Source organism: Brassica napus, chromosome C8, assembly GCF_020379485.1.
Source record: "Brassica napus cultivar Da-Ae chromosome C8, Da-Ae, whole genome shotgun sequence".
In the NCBI taxonomy this organism is placed as follows: domain Eukaryota; kingdom Viridiplantae; phylum Streptophyta; class Magnoliopsida; order Brassicales; family Brassicaceae; genus Brassica; species Brassica napus.
This window is the reverse complement of record NC_063451.1, coordinates 23,228,043-23,238,517: the sequence shown is the minus strand read 5'-3', so window position 1 is coordinate 23,238,517 and position 10,475 is coordinate 23,228,043. Positions and strand designations below refer to the sequence as shown.

General features: G+C 37.2%; 1 protein-coding gene across 1 annotated transcript; it reads right to left on the bottom strand.

Moving 5' to 3' along the window:
• Positions 1–7,200: 7,200 nt before the first annotated feature.
• LOC111211564 (fatty acid desaturase 4-like 2, chloroplastic) lies at positions 7,201–8,888 on the bottom strand. The gene has a single exon (XM_022712752.2). The coding sequence runs from the start codon at positions 8,532–8,534 to the stop codon at positions 7,509–7,511; it is 1,026 nt and encodes a 341-aa protein (XP_022568473.2). The 5' UTR covers positions 8,535–8,888; the 3' UTR covers positions 7,201–7,508.
• Positions 8,889–10,475: the final 1,587 nt, after the last annotated feature.

Below are 10,475 nucleotides of genomic sequence, written 5' to 3'. Positions count from 1 at the left end.
TGGAACGACAGATGCATTTCAACTGAAGAATGGTAGAAAGACAAGTTGGTTCGATTGTCACCGTCGATTTCTTCCAGTTGGCCATCCGTACCGAAGAAACAAGAATTTGTTTAGGCACAAAAAGGTTGTGAGAGACACTCCTCCTCCATATCTAACTGGAGAACAAATTGAAGCGCAAATCGACTACTACGGAGCTAACGAAACAGTTCGCTGGGGTGGTAATTGGCATGTCCCTCGTAATATGCCTGATTCTTACGGTGTTCATCACAACTGGCACAAGAAGAGTATATTTTGGGAGTTACCATATTGGAAGGATCTTCTTCTGCGCCACAACCTTGATGTGATGCATATAGAGAAGAATTTCTTTGAGAACATCATGAATACAATATTGAATGTCCCAGGGAAGACAAAAGACAACATAAAATCGAGGTTGGACTTGCCGGATATTTGCTCAAGAAGTGAGTTACATATAAAAAGCAATGGCCAAGTTCCCGTTCCAATTTTTAGATTGTCTTCAGAAAAAAAGTCGGTTTTGTTCAATTGGGTGGCATCAGAAGTGAAGTTCCCTGATGGGTATGTTTCAAATCTTTCAAGATGTGTTGAAAAGGGTCAAAAGTTCTCCGGGATGAAGAGTCATGATTGTCATGTCTTTATGCAACGACTTCTGCCATTTGCATTTGCGGAGCTACTTCCAACAAACGTACATGAAGCACTTGCAGGTAGTTTACAATAGGACAATAATATTAAATTGGTTTAGTTTACAATAATAGTATTTGACTAACAATGTGTTTAATTGTTTTTGGAATAGGCATTGGAGCATTTTTCAGGGATTTGAGCACACGCACTCTTAAAGAAGAAGTCGTAGAACAGCTTCAGGAGAACATTCCTATCTTATTGTGCAACTTGGAGAAGATATTTCCTCCAGGCTTTTTTGACGTGATGGAGCATCTAGCTATCCACCTCCCATATGAGGCATTGCTTCGTGGACCGGTACATTACGGATGGATGTATCAGTACGAGCGAGCCATGAAATATTTGAAGGGAAAAGCAAAGAACCTCGCCAAAGTTGAAGGTTCTATAATTGCTGGAAGTTTGACAGAAGAAGTTTCTCACTTCACATCGTACTACTTTGCGTCAAAAGTACGTACCCGAAGAAGAGCTCCAAGAAGATATGATGATGGTGGCGTTGCGCCCACATATGCAGTTGTTGGTGTTCCAGAAATCTTTAGCCAGATTGGACGACTTGGTGGGAAATCAAAACAGGTTTGGTGGTCGAGTGAAGAAGACGCTCATAGTGCACACACCTATATTCTACTCAATTGCGAGGATCCATTGATGCGTTATTTTGAAAGGTAACTTAAATTGAGTATACATTATATAATTGAGAGAGATTAATTCATGTAAAATGTGATTTTACAGCATGTTTGTTTCACAAGTCGAAGAAACATTTCCTGGTATATCCACAAGTGACGTAGACAAAAGAAAAGATCAACACTTTGTTAAGTGGTTGAAGAATCAGGTATTAATCAAATACTTTTAAAATTTTCATACATGAATGATTTGTATTTCAACGTTCTTTTTATTTTTAAATAGGTTGATTATGACGACGATGCAGATTATCCTAAGTGGTTACACGAAGTAATTCAATCTCCACTTGTAAAGGTCACCACATCACAGATGTATTTCACACGAGGCTATACTTTTCACACATATGAGTATGGTAAACAGCGGGCAACCAGTAACTATGGAATTTGTGTGAAAGGAGAAACAGATTTCTACGGAATCTTGACGGAGATTATTGAAGTCGAATTCCCAGGGATATTGAAGCTAAAATGCGTCCTCTTCAAGTGTGAATGGTTCGACCCCGTCGTCAATAGAGGTGTTCGGTTGAACAAATTCGGTGTTGTAGATGTCAACGGTGGCCGGAGGTACAACAAATTCGAGCCCTTCATCTTAGCTTCACAAGCAGACCAAGTTAGCTTCCTTCCATACCCTCGGATGAGAGAGTCGGGTATAAATTGGTTAGCCGTGATCAAAGTTACACCTCGAGGACGAATCATCATAGGAGAAGAACCACCATTGCAAGAAGAACAAATAAATGAAGTTCATGAACCTGAACAAGAAATTGATGACATCCTTCTCATTGATCCGCATAATCACGAGTATGAAGATCTTACCGAAGATCCCACGGAGGAAGCTGTTGAAGACGAGTTTCATGAAAATGATGATGTTTCAAGTGATGACGAGAATGTCGATGAATCCGATTAATGTATTTGATATTTGTATGAGTTTGATTTATTATATATAATTAAAGATAATGGGAGTTTATTTATAAATAAGATATCGACATTAATTATAAGTAAAGGAATTGTGTTTTTATAATTTTCGGTTTGGATTAGAATGAATTGCTTGAGGTTAAAGGATAGAAGTGTTTGATATATGAAGTAGAAGATAAAGAAGATGTGGTTTGGGGTTTGGCGTTTCGTTTTAGGGGTTTAGAGACAGTCGTCGTACTTTCCACGTTACCTCACGGGAATTTTACGACGATTTATAATACATTACCTCGCATATTCCACGGTAACAGTAAACGTCGTAATAGCCTCGTTAACTTACGTGGAATAAGAGACGCTTTATAATTAAAAAAGCGGACCTCGCTTATTCCACGTAAGACCAAAACGTCGTAAGAGCCTCGTGAACTTACGTGGAATGAGCGAGGTTCGCTTTTTTATTTTACTTTTCGTCGTTAATTCGTCGGTAAATATAAACCCTAAACTAAAATGAAACCCAAATCCCTAAACCCCAAATGTGCAAACCCTAAAACTCCCCATCCTACTTCATATAAACTAAAAAAAAATTATTTTCTATTTTATATAAACTTTAAAAAAAAAGAGAAGAAAGATATTGGAAACACATATGACGAGATACGTCAAATTCAAAATTGTAGAGTGTGTTTGATTTGTTGTGTGATATGTCAAATTCAAAATTTGTAAAATTGTTTTCCAACGTATTAAACCTTTCAAATTCAAAAAATATATATATTGAAGTTAAAGGGTTAGAAATATATGAAGTATAAGATAAGAAATATAAGAAAGATAGGGTTTGAGGTTTAGAGATAAGAAAGATAGGGTTTGAGGTTTGGGGTTTAAGATTTTAGGGGTTAGCAAAAAAAGCCTCGCTATTTGCACGTAATGTCGATGATAAAAACAAAAATCGTCGTAACAGCCTCGTGAACTTACGTGGAATAAGAGACGCTTTATAATTAAAGAAGCGGACCTCGCTTATTCCACGTAAGATGAAAACGTCGTAAGAGCCTCGTGAACTTACGTGGAATGAGCGAGGTTCACTTTTTATTTTACTTTTCGTCGTTAATTCGTCGGTAAATATAAACCCTAAACTAAAATGAAACCCAAATCCCTAAACCCCAAATGTGCAAACCCTAAAAAAAATTATTTTCTATTTTATATAAACTTAAAAAAAAAAGAGAAAAAAGATATTGGAAACACATATGACGAGATACGTAAGATATTGGAAACACATATTAAACCTTTCATATTTGATATGTAAGATATTGTAAAATTGTTTTTCAACGTATTAAACCTTTCAAATTCAAAAAAATATATATTGAAGTTAAAGGGTTAGAAATATATGAAGTATAAGATAAGAAATATAAGAAAGATAGGGTTTGAGGTTTGGAGATAAGAAAGATAGGGTTTGAGGTTTGGGGTTTAAGATTTTAGGGGTTAGCAAAAAAAGCCTCGCCATTTGCACGTAAAATCGATGATAAAAACAAAAATCGTCGCAAGAACGACGTAAAATAAAAGACGGGCCTCTGTATTTCCTCGCAAAAAAAACACGGGCCTCTGTATTTCCTCGTTAATTTGCGTGGGCCTTGCGACGAAACGAAAGACGGGCCTCTGTCTTTCCTCGTTATTTTGCGATTAATCTTCGACGAACCGTAATCCTATATATAGGCGAAACCGCAGGCCCTCTTCATTTCCTCTCTATTTCCTCTCTACAGCCTCTCTATTTCCTCTCACCATGGTAAGTCTCTCATTCCTCTCTAAGTAGTTTAGGGAATTTAGATTAGGTGGTTAGTTTAGGGAATTTAGTTTACGAAATTAGTTTAGAAAATTTAGGTTTCGTAATTTTATTAATTACGTAGTTAATACTGTTCATAATTTTTTTTTTACTCTTGACTTTAATTTAGAAATTTAAATTTTGCAGACTATTCGCAAGCACCAGCGTACTGCTCACTACTCGCAGATGTTCGGTCCACCGGGTAGTCGGTTAGACCCGCCTTCACTTCCCGGTTCTTCTTCAGCTCCCGGTTCTTCGGGTCAGCAGGAGACCGTCCCCGAGACTCAATCTTCTCAGAGAGTCTCGCCTTCTTCTACGGCATCGCCATCAGTTCCTCATGTGCCTCCTCCGATAGCTCCTCATCCGATGCCAGCTCCTCATGTGCCTCCTCAGATGCCCGCCAATCAGGTTCATGCTGATTTGATGGTGCCACCGAGTTGTCCTTACTCTCAGTACACTGTTGAGGACATTCTCGGTTTGCCAGGCAGAGAAGGCTTACCGATCATAGACCCCGACCGACCTGACGGAACTCTCTGGTATGTATGTTACATTAATTTTTTTAAATTCATTTGTGACTTTAATAAATATTTAAAACTTTAAATTTGTTTTTTTTTTCAGGTTTGGGGTTGATAACTGCCTTGCAACAGAAGTAACCGAGACGATTAAAGGTTACTTCTCCATGGCACATCCCAACTGGAAATCCACTCCGATCTACATCAGAAGGACGTGGTTCAAGATTTACGCTGTAAGTTTTTACAATTTATTCCTGATTTATATTTTTTTAAATTTTATTTTTCTAAACTAATTATTAATATTTTTTTTTTTGCAGCAAAAATTTAATTGGTCCATGGGGGTCACTGAGAAGGTGCGGAAAGAGTTTATCGACAAGGCGAAGAAACGTTTGTTGGACACGGTCTCCAACTGGAAGGGTGACTGGATCGTGAAGGGCTATGAGCGGGGCAAACCCTCAACCATCACCACGGACGTGTGGGATGGCCTCATCCGTTATTGGAGGGATCCTGATGCCATGAGAGTCGCCCAGTCTTGCTCCGCCTCCCGTAACTCGGTAGATGAGCACGGCCACAGGGCGATGCAACATAGTACGGGCCAAAAGCCACACGCCCGCGTCCGTTTGGAAATGGTACGTAATTTAAATATTTAACTTTTAGATTTTTAATATATATATATATATATAATAAAAACTTTCTTAACTGTTTTTAGGCCAAGGAGTTGGGACGTTTACCGACTCTTATGGAACTTTTCGATCGGACCCACAAGAACAAGGCGGGCGGATTTGTAGATGAGAAGTCTGAGAAGATCTACAATGATGTGGCAGCTCGTATTGACGAGCGTGAGACCCAGCTGGCGCAGGAGTCCGCCGACGGATCACCCGTCGTCTTATCCACAATAGAAGTGGATAGAATTTACGAGGAGGTAAATTTTATATAAATTTTTTATTAATTCCATTTTACTTTAAAATTTAAATTTAAATATATATTTTATTGTTTTTTAAGGTCGCTCCTAGGAAAAAGGGACGTGTGTTGGGGATTGGTTCCGTCAACGATGTTCCGAGAGCGACTTCCTCTTATGGCCAGAGACGGGATGATGAAGTCTCTCAGCTGCGCGACGTGTTGGAGACGACACAACATCAGCTGACGTCGACACAAAACGAGTTGGCCTCGACAAAAACGTCGTTCACAGCTCGTATGAGTGGTCTCGAGAACTTCTTGGACGTCATAGCGGCCACAAATCCGGAATGGGAGGCCATGTTCAGGACCATGAAACAACAAAACCCCATTCCAGGCGAGACATCCGTGCAAGTCAACGAGGCAGATCTCTCGAGAAGGAGCGAGGAATTCTACGACGCGGCAATGCAGCATTAGTTTTTTTTTTTGTTATTGTATTTTAAAATTCAAAACTTATTTATATATTATATAATTTCATTTTGATTCGGCCAAAAAAAATTTTCTATTCGATTTAATTTCAATTAAAATTTTATTAATAAATTAAATAAATATAATTTTTATTTTATTTTTATTTATAAATTCAGTAAATAGAAAACAAAGTAATTTCGTCGCTAATTCCCGATGTATTAACGAGGAAAATTAACGACAAAATCTCGAGGAACTATTAACGAGGATTTTACGTGGATTCTATTTCGTATACTTTACGATTCAATTACGACGAAATATTTTCGTGTTCTTTACGTTTTTATTACGACGAATATATTTAGAGGTTTTTGCGGGTCTTTTACGACGAATCCTTTTCGAGTTTATTACGAGGAAGCACAACGACCGCGTTACGTGGAAAGCCCACGTGGTCTTTACGAGGAAAACTTAATTCTTCTTTACGAGGAAAATATAACCTCGCTAATGGACGAGGAAATGGCGACGAATCTTCTCTTACGACAAACGTATAACGACGAAACGCCTTTTATCGCCATTTCCTCGTAACTCTTCTTTTACGAGGAAATAACGACGATTTTGGCCGTCGTTAAATTTGTGTTTTCTTGTAGTGATTACTTTTCGATTTATAGCAAAAGCAATCAATACTTAGACCATAATATATATCAAACTTTGATTTAAACTGTTGTCCAAGTAATATAGACTAAGAGTATATCTTACACTTTAAAAAAAAAAATATTATGTTGGATCACAATATAAATCAACCTTGAGCCATTTTAAAAAGGTTTCATTTAATGAGATCGCTGAGTATTAAGTTTATCATATCATATATATTTATGTTTGAGTTAATATAAGTTCTCCTAACAATTGGATTTTGGACTTATTAATTTTTCAATTGATTTTTATATTGCCATGTAAACTAAATTGACATCATAATTAAGTAATATTTAAACAAAACTCTTTTTTAATTAATACAAACTTAAGGTTACAATTTTTCAAGTGTGCCCTTTTTATTCGAAAGTCATAGTTGTATTTACTGAACTAGGGAACATAATTAATCAATCGCATCACATTTTCTTATGGAATTACAAGTTAAAATTATACAATTTTAGTATATTTTCCTAATAGTAAAAGTGTGCAGTTTGGCGTCTTGACTTACAGCAGAATAAATAAAACATGACTGTAAATGTATTAACCACATTATTGCTTTAATTTTTGAAGAAGTTGTAAATTTAGGAATTTTTCATTGGTTGGTTTATTTATTTATTTACTTTTCCAGCAAAACACCATGTTCTATGTTCCCATTAAGCTTGTGGGAAAATGCTTTCCTAATAGAGAAACAAAAGAGGTATTCGAGACTTTATATGAGACAATACAAGAACATTATTACAAGATGAGAAATAAGATAAAACAAAAGATGGAAAATTTATCGTTTAATGATTTACTTATTTAAGAAATTGAATCGAATATTTTTTTCTGGATGATTAATGTATATGCTAGGTTGTTGGAGATATCAAATTCGTATGTTCATTCGGAGTTTGGGTGGCTCCATGACCTAGGTTTCACCCCGAACTGGACATATAACACCTTTTCTAATGCCTCAAAGATCTTATTGTCATCCAAAACATTGTTCCATACCCCACTCACTATGCAGTAACTCATATACGTACGGTGGTGGCGGTGATGATTCACGTGCTGTCTTCGTGAAAGGAGAAGCCCCATGTCCTGAAACGCCACAACAAGAGGTGGAAGCTTACTCTTTCTTTCATGAGCCCAAGCATGACATTGTTGGCAAAACAATATGCAAAATGCAAACATGCTCACAAAGCCATGAACCACCGGGTCATTACATGCAAGAACTAGTGGAAGAACCGTAAAGGTTATTCCACGAGCCAGAGCGTGTGAATTATTTGCAAATTGACGTATGGTGATTATCCAAGGCCATTTGTGGTGACCTCGTGCAGCTTCGATTTGGGTTCCTACTAGAGGCGTTGACTCATCACCGTAGTTATCGATGGCCCAGTGGTATAGACCAGAGCCAAGATCAGCTAAGATGTAACCTGCGTAACCGGCTAAAGCTGGTTCGAGCAAGATATGAGAACCAAACCCTCCAATAATAGACTTGGCAAAAGAGGCAAACACGGTGGTGCAACCCGCTCCGACCCATAACCGGTGGGTCAGTGTAGATTGTAGAGTTGGGTCGTTGGAGGGAGGAGGGTTCACAAGGCGTTTCTCAAGAACGAGCTTCTCACGGTTAGGATGAGACTTCTTGGCGGGGGTAAGAGAGCACGTAACACGTGCACGGAGAAGCGACGGACGATGGCTTCTTGGGATGTTGTTTGTGATGGGACTTAGAGTGTACTTCGTTTGAAGAAGTACAGCCATTGTAGGGGAAGATATCAAGTTTGTATATGTTTTCCAAAGCTTAAAAAGCGATAGAGGAAAGTATTGAGAAGATAAATTCGATCCGAATAAAAGAGAGACGAAAAGATAATAACATAAGAAAATAGTTAAGGGGAAATGATTCTTCATTGATGAATGAATGTTAAACATACGCAATATATAGAAGGGAGAATTAACTCTGTTACGTGTAACTAGCCAAAATGATAATTTAACTAATCTTATCGATAAGGCTAAAGTTTTTGTCGTGTGCGAACGTTAGAGATGCGTGGCCAGCATTGGCCAATGACAATGTGATCGCTAGCAAATTGTTTAGGTGTGAAACTTACAGGATTTCTTAAAAATTTGGATTCTTAACATCTCGTTGAAAGTTTTTATCATAACTAATCATCTCACAAATAAAAAAAATATTACTATTTTAATAAAATGGAGATTTTAAATACTGAGCACTCTACATTTAAAATATTTCTAGATGGAGTTTTTTTTTTCATCATTTAAGACATATTTCTAATAAAATAATATAGATATCCTTAGAGCAATTTTATCAAGATTTTCAAAAACAAAGTACTACTGTTATTTTAAGTAAATGATCTTACTTTAAAAGTACATATCGGAGGAGATCTAAGAGCATGTATATTGCATGTTTCTTAGGTTAGGTCTCTTAACGTAAAATAATATATGGTCTCTTAGTTTACAAGTTTATTTATTCAATCTCAAATCTTTGAATAAAGAGATATATAAACATTCTCTTCAAGTTACTTGACCATGGCTCAACAGAAAGCAACTTACATAATTAACTAAGGCTCACCTCAGTTGCACCCTATGCATTTTGCGGCCACTGGACTTTTGTGTATTTTGATGTGCCATCAGTTACTTTGACTAATGGATACAAGTTTCTTGGACCACACAAATTTTTTAAATATACATAACAATTCTCTTCAAATCTCTTCACCATGGCTAAACAGAAAGCAACTTACATAAATAACTAATACAAACCTAAACACCTCTTAAAACCAACACATGACACTACAAGAAAACATCGGTATTCTGACGGACATTCCGACGGAAAATGAAATCCTCGGAATTTCCCGAGGAATTTCCTCGGAATATACCGACGGAATTCCGAGGAAACATCAATCCGTCGGAATATTCCGAGGAAATTCCGACGAACTAGTGATCGATCGATGCGTTTTTGGACATATACCCATCGATCGATCACATTGTTACGCTTTGGTCCATCTTAGTGATCGATCGATGCGTTTTTGGACATAAATACATCGATCGATCCGTTTATAAAAAAACATTCGAGATTTTGAAACCCCAAACACTAGTTCCTCAGAATTTCCTCGGAATATTCCGAGGAAATTCCGAGGAACACTTGATATCCTTGATCGATCGATGGGATAATCTCATCGATCGATCACATTGTTACGCTTTGGTCCATCTTAGTGATCGATCGATGCGTTTTTGGACATAAATACATCGATCGATCCGTTTATAAAAAAACATTCGAGATTTTGAAACCCCAAACACTAGTTCCTCAGAATTTCCTCGGAATATTCCGAGGAAATTCCGAGGAACACTTGATATCCTTGACCGATCGATGGGATAATCTCATCGATCGATCACATTGTTACGCTTTGGTCCATCTTAGTGATCGATCGATGCGTTTTTGGACATAAATACATCGATCGATCCGTTTATAAAAAAACATTCGAGATTTTGAAACCCCAAACACTAGTTCCTCAGAATTTCCTCGGAATATTCCGACGGAATTCTGAGGAAGAAAAGGGTTTCCTCGGAATTTCCTCGGAATATTCCGAGGAAATTCCGAGGAAATAGGGTTTTTAAACCGAAAACAACGTTTTGCGGTTTGAATAACACCTATATAACCCTTATTAAGTGTCTTACGTTCATTATGAAGTCAAAAATTTGTTCATTACCCTATAATAAACACTTTTCCGATTGTATGAAGGAAATCCCCACAACATAAGAGAAACACTTATACACTTTAATGAACGGTAAAGGGAATACTTACAATTCATTTTGAAATTTGTTATTTCATGGTTTATGCTCATCTATACAAAGAATCCT